Source organism: Anticarsia gemmatalis, chromosome 17 (assembly GCF_050436995.1).
Source record: "Anticarsia gemmatalis isolate Benzon Research Colony breed Stoneville strain chromosome 17, ilAntGemm2 primary, whole genome shotgun sequence".
In the NCBI taxonomy this organism is placed as follows: Eukaryota; Metazoa; Arthropoda; class Insecta; order Lepidoptera; family Erebidae; genus Anticarsia; species Anticarsia gemmatalis.
In genome coordinates this window covers 5,057,853-5,075,597 of record NC_134761.1, presented here as the reverse complement: position 1 = coordinate 5,075,597, position 17,745 = coordinate 5,057,853, and the positions used below count along the sequence as shown (strand labels likewise).

General features: G+C 36.4%; 1 protein-coding gene across 1 annotated transcript in view; it reads left to right on the top strand.

Moving 5' to 3' along the window:
• Positions 1 to 17,745, top strand: part of LOC142979784 (membralin) — a 79,228-nt gene that overhangs the window by 10,348 nt on the left and 51,135 nt on the right. Inside the window, exons 7-8 of the mRNA XM_076124955.1 lie at positions 2,230 to 2,287; positions 11,270 to 11,353. Of these exons, the coding sequence (XP_075981070.1) occupies positions 2,230 to 2,287; positions 11,270 to 11,353 (142 nt within the window). The remainder of the gene's footprint in view (positions 1 to 2,229; positions 2,288 to 11,269; positions 11,354 to 17,745) is intronic.

Below are 17,745 nucleotides of genomic sequence, written 5' to 3'. Positions count from 1 at the left end.
CCCTTCCCGACGTCGCACCGCCTCATTGGCCGATTCTACGCTGGATTGCATGCTCAAAAACAAAATGCAATGTGATATTTATTTCTGAAGCCATTTATAATTCTGAGTAAGAAATAAATATTCGCAATATTATTTGAAATAAACCAAGATCTTCATTGCACTAGAGCACAAACAACTTAAAGAAGTAATTGAACGCCGTGTACCGTGAATCAAAGTTTGTAATATCATACGTAGTATTAAAGATCGCAGTAGTCCGTACTTGCAAGCCTTAGTAATCCGTTTCTACAGATTACTAGGGGAAACTTTTGCGTAATAAACGAGATGTACGAGTATGTCTTCTTTTGCATTAAATTTCATTTAAAACCGAAGAATTGTTCAGTACTGCGGGATAAACTAGGTCGTTGCATTGAGTTCAGATTGCTCCATGAAATATATTCGTATTAATCAGGTGCAACCAGATAATATTATTGATATGCATTATTCGTCAATGTGGGTATCGGTGTCGCGTGGCGGCAGTATTGTATTTGACAGGCGTGCAATATACGTTACAGGAACTAATTCCACGGCTACGTCAGGAGCTAGAGAAATTGCATTAATCAATTGTCAAACGGAGCACGTATTGCCTAACATATATCGGGTTTCATGCGCTGTGCGTTGTCAAAGCTCAAAGTGGATTGGGGTATCTATTCTGCATACGAGATATCTATTAACGTCCATTGTTACTGTTCTACGAACACTTGACAGCTCCATTACTAGGTCTATTATTAACATTAGTAAAATAATAATTATGTAGGTGGTCCGCGGGTGGTGAAGGCATGCGTCCAGCTGTGAGATGAGAGCTTTCCTTATGATATATAACACACTACCTTCGTAACCAAAAAATCTTCTAAAGAAAAAGCAAACATTCTAAGATACACCGGCATCACAATTTCCTATAATAATACAAATTAATGACGAAATTGAGTTGAAGTTTTTCATATTCGGCATCGATTCGTGTTTGTTAAGCGAAGTTACCCAATATTGTAGTATGAGAATTTCCTTGAATACCAAGTATGTACTTCGTTCAATTCGTATATGCTCAAGTTGTATCGTTCATAGTGCTTCATCAAGGTAAATCCGAATCGCGTAACAATTTGACATTCGAACTTGGAGCGAACGGGAACAATGAAGTGTTTGTCGGAACCGGCGTTTGATCGATCACTGTTGGGACCGCTAATAAAAGCAGAAGCCGGAGTATTAACCACTATGCCTTTTAATATTAACGGCGGTATACGATCGATGTGCTGGCCGCTCTTTACTTTACGGCCACCGTAAAAACTAACAGCTCGCCGGTGGGAGGATTACGTCCGGCCCATTGCGCGGCGGACGCTGCAACGTACGGTCCGCCGCGCCGTGTCACACTGCGCCTGTGTCCACTGGACATAGACCAAAATAGTTCGGCACCTCTTAATAAACGTGCCTTTTATAAACTGTGCCTATGTTGCTTTACGCATGACCACTTCACAGCAACGCCTACGTGGCTATTGACTAGGACACTTAGAATAGATGCTTTAAAATTTACTGGAGCTTTTACCACTCAGGTTGTCATCGATTTAAAGCGACTTTTTGATATAAAATTCCACTTTTGAATATAAAATATTAACTTGCAACGGGCTTACTAAGGTATTTGTTACGGCTAGCAGATTATTGAAAGTGTTCAAAGAGATGACCAATCCAGTCGCACGTGTTGGTACACGTACCTAAAGGTAGTTCGGATGGCGTCCCTGCGAGGCCGCTATCAATCTTTTCGCCACATCATTTGCTCCCCGCACCGCCTCGCCGCGATTGAATTTCATTAACGAAACGCTTAGTGCAGATTGAATCCATTTAAGTAACAGTGGGATCGGCCCTTCTAAATGTTGCCTTATGCAGTAACATTCTCCACGAATCAAAGGTGCTGGAATTTTCAATTTTATTCTGCGCTTAATCTATAGCTCAGCCGTATTCAGGACCGCAAAATAAATTTTATGGCTCGGATTCGATGCCTTTTGGCGAACTGCAATGGAGCATAATAATTATTATTATAGATCTGCCTACATTAAACATGAGAAAACATGATTGTAGCTGTGCAAAAAATATCTCAAAAGCAAATGATGAAACTAATTTCGTTACGTAGACATAAATAACAACTTGCAGCTAGCATGGTTATTTCGTTTTAATCTTTTTACTTAAGCTCATTTCTTGTTACAGACGGTGTCTATATCGATGCTGTTGCGCTACGCTCACCACCAGATCTTCGTATTCATCGGTAAGTCTTAATTAATTAGCATTCGCTTCGTTGTTTATCGCATTTCGCTAATGAATTTCATTTTGCATTGGTTTTGCAAAGCCGGGAAACATGTGGCTTTGAGTATTTCAAATTCGTGATGTATCGTAATTACCCAAACGATAGACTTGTACCAAATGCGGAGAGATATATATCTTCAGTGCAATTAGATGTTGTGAGGATGAATTCCATGAAAAAGTCTCGGGTCGAGCCGGCTCAGCAGCAAACTCTTTGTAATAACAATAATTGCGAATAGAGCCTGCGGCCGCGGCCCACCCCTCTTTCACTTGTTACTGTAAAAAAATACCGAGTCGGATTTACGTGGCGCGGTGCCCCCTCCACTTTGATCTGTCGACAATTAGCCAGATAGAGATAATTTGTTTCTTTCCGTATTTGCTTCGCGCCGTCACTTGGCTTAGTGTTTGAATACGATGATTGTTTCAAATCTTTTTTCTTTCAATCTCTTTTCACCGAAATGAAAAATCTCAATTTTCTTTAACCATTGCTTTTGTTTCTTATTAAATTCGCCCTAGAAGATGAACTTGGATTATATTTTTGTATTTGTTAACTGCAAAAAGGACAGCTTAACTTGTGCGTAGGCGATCATTTACGGTAATCATTATTGCTATGTTAATTAATTAGTGATAGTAACGATGTATCCTGCTCGCCATATCCGGGACTTATGGTACGATGATTATTTGCTTGTTGTCTTCTGATATATACGATGTTCTTTCTTGTTCGTTAAAATATAATATTGTTATTTTACTCGGTATTATACTTACTAACAAAAAAAATGTGTATTTTGCATTAAACAACCGCATATATTCTATTAGTTACTTGAAGGCATTTGTATTTTATAAACGTGACAGTCGTAATGTGACTGTTAAATATAATACTCAGTCTAGGATATTCGTACGCGACAAACGAGACATCCCCGTACAACTGTCGAGGGGCACCTTTTATCATTTTTGTATAGAACCCTAAAAGTAAAATAAGATTTATATCTAAAGGAGCTCTTAGTTCGAGTTTGTAGAATAAACTATTCAACTCACAATATCAGATAAGGGTAAATCTGTTCAATGGGATCCAGTTGGTCTCTATGGCGACTCATCCCTGTCTCCTGTAGGAGCAAAGAATACGAATATATCTGAAAACGGGCAAAAGATCGCTTTGACGTTGTGTTTTAAGTTCCGTGTTGTGTTTCATAAAACCTTTTAAAAGCGTTTATTTTATTGATAAAAAGCGTTTTCACTGTTTTTCAATTGAGAGAATTTTTGTGTTTCATTTTTTATGTTGGTTTATCAATTTGATTATTTCAATAGGAAACACGTATTTTATTGAAACACTCCGATTCCTAATATTGGGATTTATTTTATTGTACACGCGCAAATTGATTGGCATTGAAGTTTTTTTGGATAAAAACACAAAGCTTATTTTTTAAATAAAGTGTTTTAATGGACTGATTACGTAAAGCACCGTTCTCTTGTTTGTGCTAGAAAATTATGCTTAAGCTATTGGGCGTCTTAATAAAATTGCACTTTATAAATTCTTAATTTAGGTACATTATGCAGGTATTATGAGAAATGTAGTACGAATTGAAATACATGCCACGTTTCTTAAAAAAGTTATCATTGTGAAAACACAGTACAACAGTTTAATACACACATAAAAATAAAACATACTAAATTACATAATAAGCATAAAAATAAAGCCCTAACAATTATTTTCCAATTTTCGATTATTCCGAACGTCCTCGACTATCGACGTAGTTTTCTTCATATTAGTACTGATTTTTATATGCAATACGACATATATATCTATCATTCTTTACAGCTGTATATTTTTAGGGTATTCAAATTCACGAGAAAAACAATATAGTTTTAGACACCCGATAGTTTAGTATTGATGAAACTTGTTTTAAGAGGTCCTGAATGTTATTGATTAAGTTTATAAAAGAGTGTTAAAAACAAGAAAGAGCCTTTGATAGGGACAATTCTTAGGATTCTAATTAATATCCCAATTAATGGTTATGCTACTCGTCTCACTGTTTTCACTCAAATACAAGTATATCTTTTTATTGTGTACCAGACACTTTTATCACAAATACAAACATGTTTCTTTACACACTCAGCGTTCAAACACCGATACACAAAGATGGAAAATAAGACCTCTTTTGTCGATGAAAGGTGTGTTATTTTTCAATATTTCCACAGCTATTTTATTTCAAAACTTTCCAGTTTCCTCAAGTTTTAAGTTCTTAAGAACTATTCAGGACGCATCTATTGTAAACATTTCTTTAGAATAACACAATGCTAGTATTCAACAAACAGTCTTAGACTGTGAAGTTACAACAAAGCGGGTTTTAACAGAGCAGAACTCGAGTGTGGACCTCAAGCCGCTTATAGGATGAATAAAAAGGTATTTTTAGGTCGTGGATCCGTTGTGCGATCTACAGAGGCTTGTATCGGACGCTTAGCGGATTACACCCTGTGCAACATCACAATCGTATTGAACCCGTGTGGGAAGCACCGCACAGCGCTGCCATGTTTATCCTAAATAAAACACGGATACTCTGGAAATAAAATATATACTGATTCGTTTACTATTAAAAATGAGATGAAGATAACTGACAAAAGTCCTCAAGTTTAAAATAAAATAGTCAACGTATTCTAAATGAAACAAAATAAAAGTTTACCTGTAAAGAAGATTAGATACTGCTGTGTCTATAAGATTCAATCATAAGACAATACACATTTTAATCTTTAAAATTGAATCTAATAATTACCGAAGAAGAGAAATACTCTTTTTTTTAAACTATGAATTCTCTTGAAGGCTCGTACCCACAAATATTCTAACTGTATAGTCATCTTAGTTAGCCTGCACTCGATGCCATCCAGATATTACCCATACATTTGGTTAGGATCTACAAGTACCCTTTGTATCTAGCCTCATATCTGCTTATTTTATGTTACAGGTATTGAATATGAAACAATATCAGATAAATTGTTTTATTGCGTTCCAATGCTATGAGAAAACAATACAATATGGTTGTTCTTGTTTCACTAAAGTAGAAGGGAGAAGTTTCCACAAGTGCTTTATGAAACGTAGATTCACTGGTTCTAGTATATTTTATAAGATATCGATACCAAAGTACATCGTCGAAAATTGAAACGTGATTGAAGGATTCCGTAAAATGATTTGTGTTGGAACAGATTTCGCCATTATTCACAATAAGCTGTGGCTGCGGATAGTACTACACATGTTTGTCATCATTATGAACTCGCTGACAAAGGATTGTTGATTAAATTGGCACTAATACCGTATAAACACCCTAACACAAAATATTTCCATGTGCCGATACCGGGCCATACAAAACAACCGCATCCATCGGTATGCGACGACCAAAAACCACTGTTTGCTGCACCTAATTTAATTGTCGACGATATATGCTTAATGAAGTTGGTAATTATTGGGATTGCACACCCGAACGGAATATTTTCTCCTCAAAATATGGCTGTATGTTGTGACCTGTTATGTGGTCAAAATATGATTTTTCACATGGAAGTAGAAATGAAATGAAACAATGAATATTTTGTTCAAGTTGTATAATGCATATATTTATTACATATGTCTGTAATACTGTTTACTAGCAGTAGTCTACGCCGTAGGACGTTCTACGAATGCTGTAGCAACTCGATATTTCTGTGCACTTCTAAACAGCGAAGGCGGGTATGGCGGAAAATAAAAAACCTTTCAAAATATAAAACTAGAGTTAAGCTGATCTAACTGCTGTTTCTAATATCAGTTTTGGTATAAGCATCTCTATTATGTCTGATTGTGATGATAAAATTTAACCCATTACTGTCCAACTGCTGGGCAAAGTTGTCCTCCCGAAAGAGAGGGGTTAGGCCTTGAGTCGATAGTTTATTGTTTGTGTTTTAAAGATAATCCTCCATCAATTAACCAAGTAAAATAGTCTTCTATTTAAATCTGATTGACTCCCCTCAATTAATATTGAGAGAACAGACCCGAAAAAAGGCTTAAACATTTGCATAATTAAATATCCGAATTAAGTCGGCGATCCCAAGAAGATAATTAATTGTTGTACAAAGGAAGTCTCGAGGTATTTTTATCAATCTTTTACTCACCATTTTCAGGTATTTTAGATGTTTGTAATTCTCCAAAGCTTAAACATTTTCCTTAGCTTTCTCGCCGCTAATGGATGCTAAGAAAAACAACCGTATTTTAGGATTATACAACAAACGGTTGTTTAGTCTGATTTTAATGAACAAAAATGGTTTGTTCGCAATGAAAATATAGTGGGGAGCGTAACCACGAGCGTGTTTTATTAATTAAACGAAAACGAGACTTTACGAACGTATGGAAGGATTTTCTCAGAGATTGAGGCTCATTTGTGTGAAATATCAACCTTTTTTATTTGACCTCATTTTCATGCACTGTAAGATGTATTAACAATGTTTTGTTTCAAAATAGTATATAATTTTGATCATACTGCAAGTACGAAAAAGTCCACTTTATTTACGTTTTATAAAACCTCAATTCAGGAAAACCATACCGCTTAAAATAATATAATAATATGTTTTCTACCCCTGCATCGATCTTCGGGTTAAATCTGGCCGGTATAATGATATCCTATTGTCGTTTATAAGTCACTGCAATTATTGATGGCGTTAGCTATCAAAATACTGTCGTTCTCGCAAAATGTGAATACAATTAGTAGACTGGTGCCAATGTCCTCTATTGTCTTGTTAACGCGCACAGACAATAATAATTAATCGATTACATATTTTTTGTTATTGAATACTAACAAAAAGCTAGCAAAGTTTGTTTCTCCAGGTATCAATATATTTGGTTATGTAAGAGTGTATTTATTTGGAACTTAAGCAAGTTGCAAGAGGTAATTTTCCAACGCTTTTCGAGGCGTGCTCGTTTGCACGGCTTCACCTCCTAGCTTGCACCGCTTCACACAGCAAATTGCTTTACTTGCTCCTTTGCCGATACTCTGACGATTGCTGCCTTCTATAGCCGCGTAAATGTGCATCGAACTAAATTAGGTTACGTTGATGATTGCAATGTTGTGCATTATGTAATCTGAGGGTTTGTTCCGTAATGTTATTATTCTTACCCGCAGATTACCTAATTTACCAATGCTTCTGTGGTACTTATGGTTTTTTTTTTATTTTGTAGAAGAAAAATGAAGAGATTTGTTTGTTAAACTTCGAATCTCGGTTTTAAAGTTTAATTGAATTACAGAATTATTATAAATTACATTTTCATAACTTAATTGTATAATACTTGTATGTCGTCTTGGAAAAAACCTTATTAACCACGAAATGAACTAGTAGGCTTCTTTTTAGCATCTTTCTCTTCTCAACTTGTCTGAAAATGAACAAACACTTCACATAATATCCTCTCGTACACTTTACTAAGTATCATTAAACATGATAGACCTTTATATTTTCTTGATTGAGTATTATCGAAGCCTTATAAAATATACAATTTGAGAAAATATGTACACTGAGGCAGCTCGAGCATCTACTTATCACTAAAATAGAACTTCTTTGAAAATATCGCTAATTGAAAAGTCTCCTTTGGAAATATTTATTTTGCTCTCTGAAAAATTAATAATGTTTTATGTAATGGTGCGATTCCGTAGTGTGTATACATTTGTCTGTTAAGACGTATGTATGTGTTCCCAGAACTAGTTAAGCTGTATTTTATTCCTAAAAATTGGAAGAGTTTTTAAAAATGCAGCAACACGCTCAAATCTGAGAGGCCTATGTGTGACAGCCGAGTTGTCTAAGAGTGCACCTCCAATGCTAGTGATCGATGGGTCGAACCTGAGGCAACACACCTATAACTTTTCGAAGTTATGTGTGCATTAGAAATGATACTCACTTGTTCCTATGTTGAAGAAATACATTGTGATGCAAGCTTCCATATCTGAGAGTTCTTTAACACAGTTCTTGAATGAGGATTGCAAAGTCTTCAAGCCGCACTTGGTCAGCGTGGTGGAGTCGTCGCACATACCATGTTTTTTTACATTTTACGCGGCGAAATGCTTACGCTTTGCTTTAGTTATGATTAAAGCAGCTATGTATGAAAAGCTATACCTGAGAACCCTAAACTTATTTTGTTCACTTACGAGAATTTTCTTATTATCCGATAATGTTATCAAAACGTCTGTGTATACAGTACCCTAAAGAATATTTTACAGCGTAGGTTTGTAAAATCCTTTAAGTATCTAATTTGCAAATTTTTCCTTCTATAAGCCGATTAGCGATGTAATTTGCCCAATTATTTAGCTCTCAAATTGAACGTAATTTTCCATAGCAATAAGGTATTAGAAGGTATCGGAGCGAAAACGAAAATAAGCAAATAATAATGATGTGCCGACTTCAATAAAATCTGACGTATTTTCCTTGCCCCGTCTACGGTGCGTTGAATTTTATTTCTATTTGAAATTCATGTCTGCTTATGTTCATAACTTGTTTTGTACTAATTTTCGTAAAGAATTTTCACATATCTGTATTATTTTTGTTTTTATGGTAAAAAATATTTATGTTTAAATTATAAAATATATTTTTTACGTTAGATATTCATTTAACGTGTAATTAATAATTAGGAAATATATTTTTGCAAACCTGTGTGCTACGTAATTCACTTTTTATAAAAGGTTTGAGACAAAATGCAAGGCGTGTGTTTATAAACGACTTCTTGATAAAATTTTAAGTCACAGAGTCGATGCTTAAAAGTAATTTCTGTAAAGCTGTGAGTGGTTGTTAGTTTACTAAATACAGCTTAACGTCGTTTCACTGATTGTCTTTTTATAAATTATTTTATGTACCACTTATATAATTAACGGTCAATACAAAAGCAAAGCACTTGGAGGCAACGATAGCTCCGGGACAATATCATTTTTCCTCTTATTTCTCGTGTTTCTACCTAATTAGAGCAAGAGGTATCAGAGCGGCGCCGGCACCCGGTTCTCCTCACCGCTCCGGGTTGCACTAACAACCGTTTCAAGCACGGTTTAATGCCAATTACCTGCTCGCTTCATTGTTCCGAGCGTCAAGTATCGCCGCCCGACCTATACCATTCCGCCACGTCAAGAGAGATTGCTCTACTTGTTGGCAATACCCACTTAGGCAATAATACTCTTTATCTGAAAACGTTTCATTTTAAAATTTCAAGCATATATTTCAATCCTAAGCACAAAATGGAATTTGAAATATAGCCGTACGAAGGAGCATATTGCACAATATTTAATATCGACGTTCGCTTGTGCTACCAATACTTTACGGTAATATGAATTCGCGCAGTAAATCGTAGATAGTACGCAACGAAACGGGAACGGGGAAAGCGACGGCGAAATTAATTTCACATGATGAATGATGAACGATGACGTTGCAATTTACATTTTTTTTATTGAAAGTATCAAAAATATTTTACGTGCAGTAAATCTGTTTTTAGCTTCTTTTCTGAAGCTATTTACTATTGCTTTATTGAGAGATATATAAAAACTGTCAAAATGTATGGTTACTATCTCATATCACAGCAGAACCTGACAGACTTGCCACACAAGTTCGCGTCGACAGAAAAACTTTTTGAGGGATTGTAATATTTAAAAAAATAACATGTCTTGTGTAAAATTAATTGGCACTTAAGGAGCAGCCATCATCATTTTGTGCAAAAAATGTTAGCCGGTTAAGGGAGATCAACTAAGAGTGACCCTTCTTCGAATTACTCCTTAGATTCGTTACATCAAACCCTTTATTCAGGCAGACAACATCAAAAGATGTGACAGAGAGAACAAAGGCGCCTATATTCGATACGGAAACTGTACCGGGATTATCCCACCTTAAGCAAACAACCGTCCACAAAGCTCCGACAAACTGAGAGCACACGTGAACTATGCTAACGAAAAGACGATAAAACCTTTATCTTATTACGGATCTACTCCCCTACCCGTGACATGGTGCGTCACTCCAAACCCGATCCTATTTAGATGTATTTTTTGCCGGAACTTTTTTGAGAGTTTAATGTATTTAGTGCACTTTTTCGTTTGGAATCTAATTTTCTTATGTCTGAGTGCACAGCGCCTGTTCTGTTTCGAATACAGCGATAGATAAATCGTATATTTTTAAAGGTTTCCGTTGTCGGCTCGTAAAGAATGATCCGCCGTCTCGGGCGACACCATTACTTCTCGTGGCGCATGAAAAATTCATATAGCAGCGGTGTGATCGCGTTAACGTGCCGCAGCGCCGCGCGCGCATGCCTCCGGGGGGCGCTAAGCACGGCTTATGGCACGGTGCGCTCTCTTATACTTGCTTTAAATGTGCACTATAACACTTACTCATCATTTAACTGTAAAATATAATAACAACAGCATTTATGAAACGAAAATTCAATATGGGGAGCTACGTGTAATGATTCTATGGGGGACGCTAGCTATGTACTAGTATTGGCTTGGACTTCATTTACTGATAATATTAGCTGCTTAAAAATGTGCCATAAATTCAAGTTGCCATATGAATTTAACACATTTTGATAATTTGTTTCGCATTGATTTTGAAATAACAAAATGAGTTGGTTTTTGAGCAGTTCGTAGAATAATATCGACGTAACGTTTTAGTTAGCGTAGATTGTCGTGAACATATTACATTCACGTTTTGCTATTTATGTAAAGTCTTATATAAGTGGATACTAAATAACATTATGCGCGTTTTTACTCTAAATACGGTGTTCAAAATAAATAATGTCATCGCTGTCATGATAATGGATGAATTCTTATTGAATATGCAATTTCGGAAAGGGCACTTATCTTATATCTTTGTAGAGCTTGTTGTGCGCTTTTCAAAACAGCATATTCTAATCTGGTAATAGTTAATGTACCGCTTATTATTTTAAACACAAGTATTAAGAGAATTCATTTTGTTTCAGTGGACTTACTGCAGATGCTTGAATTCAATGTAACCGTGTCATTCCCGGCCGCACCCCTGCTCACAGTCATACTGGCATTAGTTGGTAAGTGCTATTATAATCACCTACATCAATTATAATCGTACGTGTTTTAAAAGCTTTTAGACGGATTGCTTCACCATTTTTCTCTCTATATTAATCTTTGTCATACTAGCTAAAATATTTGCTTGTACAAGTTATCGCTAGTTTCAATAATATTTGTATTAATATGAAAATTTCAAAGCAGACCCAAGGCTTGACCCTCTCGTTCAGCCATGGGACAGTTATAGGATATTTTTATCGCAATAAAAACCGTTTATTTTTATAGTAATTTAAAAGTATGCTCACATAGTGTGAAAAAATTTGTAAACTTAGTAGTCAACTACCTGGAACAGTAATTTTAATGCGTACAACATAGTTTTTTATCCCTACTTCGATTAAAACTTATGCATAGTTCCTATTATAAAGCATCTGAAGGAAAAGCAAGCATACATTTTAACTGAACTTACTAAATATTATTATTGCATTTCCAGTCTTCAATTAATATAGCATAAATTAGTCTATACATCGCCATATACAAATTAGCACACGTAACTGGAAAGCTCAAGGAGCTTTTCAAGCCAACAAATTGCTAGTTGCGTCGTCATACAGGTTCCAAGGTTCCAACTTGTGGGTAGTGCGACAAAACTCACTGCGAATAGGAATACCATGTCGCGTCATAAATATGGACAAAACCTTAAATATCTCTTAATTTCAGATTTTCATTAAATTAAATAATAAAAAAATTATACGGTTATGATATTATATATCGCGTACGACTAGTAGCGTGTTAAGACTTTATGTTGCGACGGACTTTACAAACCTGTACATGTTTGGTTAAGTTACAACACTCAAAGAGCATAATGACTTTGTTCTAAGATATGTAATAGTTCGTTTTTGTGAGTCACCTCCTATTTTAACATGTCACAATGTAACCTATTGGCTTAATTCAATTATAATTTAGGAAAATTACATGTCCACGTAGTTAAAGCCATTTGGTAACCTCACATGGAAACATACCAAACGGTAAGGCTCAGTATTTAGCACGTACATAAGCAGCTCTTGAGGTGCCATGTCGCTTGGTGAAATGCACACGCTCGGCATTCACGTGTAAAGCTGCCGTTTTCTCTTTGACATACGTTCTGTGCAGCTACGTTTGAATACGACAGTGTATGCTTCTCAAGACTACGTTTGCTGGAAATCGTTCGTACACAATAGTAATAAGAAATGTTGAAAATAAATGATTTCACACGAAGTCATAGCTTTGAAGTGAGAAGCCATGTAAGTTTTAAAATGTTTTCGTGTTTAAGGAAACCAAACTAATTACGAATCAAGATATATCAAGATGACGTTTTCTGTAGTCTAAATCTATAAGTTTGACCCCATTGTATGAAGCGGCAGTAGACGACGAGTTGTCTAGTCATTTCGGCATGACATGTCGTCGCTTTGTGGCAGTGACGAAGGCGTCTGCTGACGGCAGCAGTTGACGTTCAGTTGGTCATTCCATTACTGTTAAATAGATTTTTCAAAATTCCATTGAATGGACGTGTCGTATGATCTGACGTCAACAGTATACAGATCTGCTTTCGAGCGGCCGTGTCGTCTGCCGCTCGGCGACACATCGCTTAGCTTCGTGTCGCTGGTCATGGATGGTATTTCATAGAGATATATTGAAACCGCTATTTCGCAACGACACGTCCTCGGCTGCCACTTCGTGTACCGGGCTTCCAACTTGTATTTTTAACCAGATGACATTGAACATTTCATTGAAAGAGCTAAATGAGGCTCAATCTTACATGTTTTTAAGAACAGTGGAGGTTTGTTGTGTGCTCGAGTCCTGAACATGTGCCAAAAGCTGTCCTTTTTGTAAAAGTAATCCACGTTAATCTTGGATTGCAAAAACGTAATTACATAACCAGTAATTTGAGCTCTCGTATGTAAGATTCTAGGTCTAACCTATGAAGCTCTCTTCAGCTTTCGTCCTTACAAAAACTACGATGGGAAATATGTACTTAAGGCACTAAAGACCAATCTGCGTGGCATGGATTTTCAGATTGACTCAAATTTACAAATTGCACTGTGGTTCTGAACCATGATCATTTCCAAAAATAGGGCTGGGGGTATAAAACAGTTCGATATATCGATAATATGCGAATATCCTATAGCAACCCAACATCGAAATATATTTTACCATCATCCTGATTCGATGAGAATCTTGTTTCGAAAGGCCCCTCGTTGGGCGTCGCTGCTCGGCCGTACCATGTTTGCTTATCTCGCGTTTCCTTACCATTTTTCCTTCATGTATAAGAATTCCGTGTGTCGAGTGTCTTGGTACGTTAGTAGGTCGGTCGATTCAACAAGTAAGTCGGGCACGGCGCCTGTTGCGCGAGGGGAGGAGGACGGGGCGGGCCTGTTGCGCCTCACAGACGCCACCGCCGCCCACCACAGTAACGCCCGTGCTTATGCCCATATAATGGAGATACTTTTGACCCACTTCAAAATTTTCTCCGAGCTATATTTGGGTCTTGAATCGCCCCATGTGTAGCGCCGAAGAAACGATCCGCCAATAATCCAGAGTAGCTTTCTCATGCTGGCGTCTGCGAATAAGGAGTAGTACTTCCTATAGTATGATATTCATACCATAGGCATGGTCTATAGATTAGAACTCTATCATAGTAAATCATCATCATTGTCACAATATAACCGTTAAAAAAATCTGAGTTCTTGTGCCATTTGGCAGCTGACTTTGCTATGCCTCTAGACCAGTGGTTCCCAACCGGTAGTCCGCGGAAGTCAAAATATGGTCCGCGAATGACTTTAAAATTTTCAATTTTCAGGATTTTTGATACACTTTATCTTTTATACTAACATAGTGGTCCCTGATAACAAGAATAATATAAAATTGGTCCCTGGTAGCAAGAATAATATAAAAGTGGTAGGCTAGACTAGTCTGGAGTTACTCTGGTTTCTGAGGCACAGAATTTTCAGCGATATGCAAGCTCACACTTTGCACATATGCAAAATGTGAGCTTGCACGTCTGCGACTTCTTGAAAAGGGGCTCTATCAAGACTAGTGATTTACATGACAATGAGATAAACACATCTAATTTTTCTGACTGAGATGGTTTTTCAACTCTTTGAGTTTTTTTGAATGCTCGGGGCTCAGGCTGCTTTATTACCGCTAAACCGCTAATGATCTATCTTGAAACGATGGTGATTAAGCCAAAGGCCTTTGAAGACTGTCGATGTAAGCAGTCATTGCAAATCACCTCACTAAGCAATAATTCGTCCTACTTGTGGTAGACCAGTTCCATATCCTTGTACTTAAAATTATTTCTGCATTACTTTTGGCCAGACAGTCTTCAGAGGGTTAACGCATTAGCTATTTTATAGATACTATAGTATTCGGGAAGGTTTCTAATACTTTGTCAGTATTATTTTGGTGTGTCGTTCGCGATACCTTTACATACAATAATTTACATCTGTTCGACCAGTTTGACTAAAAAGGAGTTAATGCGTAAGATATCTGCTTACGATGATTGTATTGTATTTTGATCTAAACCTTGACTACCCTAAACTTCAAAGTAAAACTGGAAGAAAACTCGTAAAGCCTCTGGAAAATGTAACTTTCGATGTCGAAAATAATTATAATTATTCAATTAGTTCTTGTAAGCAGTTCCAGGGCTGAATTTCATTCAATAATAAACAAGCAAAGGCTTCAGTACGTACTTTGTAAACAATAACAAAAGCAATTGCTAAAAGCGGTTGTAGGTCGAGTTGCTACTGGAGAACATTCCGCTCCTGGTATTATGTACTTTTAATATTGTAAAGGTAAGTATTTTAGGGCGTCGTAAATATCTTAAGGAACTTTCCTCGGTGGGGATAATATTTGGCAGTCCGTAGGATTGATAAATTAGTGCTCAATTTGTCCTTATATTACAATTAGTACTATAAGAATGATGATAGATGTTTTAAGTCGATTAACTTTTAGGCTGAATACATCTTATTAGACGCTTGTAACTTAGTCATAATGCCAACAAGCCTGATAGTTAGCTGCGTTGAGGCACATTCTTGATGCATGCCATTATTTCAGTCTCCGGCTGCTAGTCTTGGCAAAATTTTTGATTCATATCAAGCCCATCATTTTGATTGACTGGATGAAGGAAATGCCATTCTGCTAAATCGAAATGTGCGGTCCACGCGTGAGTTCAACACGCTATCAAGTTTTTCTAGAGAAGAGCCATTCCATTTCAGATGAAAAGAATCTGATTTAAATAACAAGCGTAGAATAAGAATCACATTCTGATACGAAATTTCACATCCTGTCTTTTCTAAGAACCTTTGCAAGAATATTTATTTCCAAGAACCGGTTATAACTTATACTCACCGGCAAACTACTGAAATTACTCCGCAGTCAGCGAAGTAATTTGTCATTTCAGTCGACAAAGGCACTTACCTGCTTATGTCGTCGTTGCCATTAACAAGGCTAACATGTTGCGCTTTGTAGCGTAATTTAAACGCATAAAGTTGACAAACAGAAAATATGAAAGCACACTCGCTAACAAGTATGTAACATGATTTAAAATGTATTAAAGTTAATATTTGCCATTACATCTTGAGTTCTTTGCATTTCTGCATCTCAAAGAGTGTTTGATTATTGTATTGGACTGACGTTGGCTTGCAAAATGATTATTATAATAATGGAATGTGCTTGCGCAAAAGAAATAATTTTACATTAAACAAATCAACACTTACCGAGAATTGATAGGTTAGCTTCAGTTGTTGCAATTTTCTTTTGACGAGGATTCCAATACTTCTTTGTTCATCTTATTCTTTGAATGATAAAGAAAAGAAACATTAATTGAATTGACAACATTGTTTTGTATTGATTTTATCATAAGCTTAGATTGTATTTTACTCCTCTTTGATGCAAATAAGTGATCATGATTTTTATTTAATTTTTATCACCCTCCGTTATTGTTACGTATGTTTCATCTATATCCATTTTCCTCTACTCCACTTGAAAACAAGTGTGTCGTGACATTTTATACTATTTATACTGACATTCGTTTTCTTTTGGATTAAATAACTTTCCATGGTCGTACAATTTAGATAAGGGTTTGTCCTATGGGAGTATTTACCCTAATCACCTCTGAAAAAATAAACAGGTGAATGCTTTTTATTCCCCAAATGATACTATAGTTCCACACTTAGATGTGTGAAGATATGATTATTAACCCTTAACAAGAAGACTGTTGTCCTGCCCGAAACAGCAGTTTCTCATTTTGACATATTGAAATCTGAACCACCTACAAGTTCCCATAGTGTTTTCCAATTTCCCAGGAAGCAATAAAAATATACGCTAACAGTTCATCTAAATCTGTCCAGTCGTTAGGGAGTTAGGTGACAAACACAACTACTAAAGAATTATACACACTATCAAAGTTGGTTATTTACTAATTACTATCGTATTATTGAACAAGAATCTCAACCCGAAATGAACCCGCACTCGCGCACGAAGTTCCCCAACATCCGTATCATTAAAGTGTAAGTTTATAATTAAAGACTCTGTAAATATTTCAAGCATCTAATTTTTACTACGCTTTACTTTACTATTTCTGCCTTTATCAATATCAAGTAAAAATAAGCAAAAAATAACAAGCTGTGTCAGCTGCCACCAGTGTGGAATCATATTTATTTAAATCTATGAGAGTAGGAACTTACTTACTAAATCATCCTGTTATTATTTTATTTAAACATATTACAAGTAGATAAGCACGCGTTTAATCTCGAATGCAAATCCGATCACACGGATGCGTCCGACGAATGTTCGCACCGAATATTTTAATCTGTGCCACAAAAACCGACCCTTAAACGGATTCGTGGTGAATGCATCTTCTGACGTTAAACAGCTACCATAGGCCCTCAAGTCATTCCGTCTACCCGTCAGCAGACGCTTCTCAATATGTGGTGCATCCGCAGATGCAGCTTTTGTCGTATAGAGGGGGCTTTATAGTACTAACTTATGTAGTTCAGTATGAATGCGACACGGAGTAAGGAAGTGTGGATCGGTACCAGTATAGAAAAGATACATATATTATTTGCACTATCCGAAAATGCAGAGCATCTAGTTGATTGTTTATAATGTGAAATTACAAAGATTTCTGAAATGAAGGCACAATCAATGCTTTTAAAACATGAAATTCAAGTCTATTAAAATCTGAAAAACCCGGACACATTTCTTAATATTCAAAATTGAGGAGAGTCCTGACTCAATTATGTTGTTACGAGCTACCTCTGAATATCTAATCTTGAAGTTGAGCACGTGTGCCACTGGCTGCATTGCATATCGTCTGATTAATATCGTCGGTCGACTCGTACCGTCGTATGGCTTCAGACAACTTTCAAACCCAGCCACC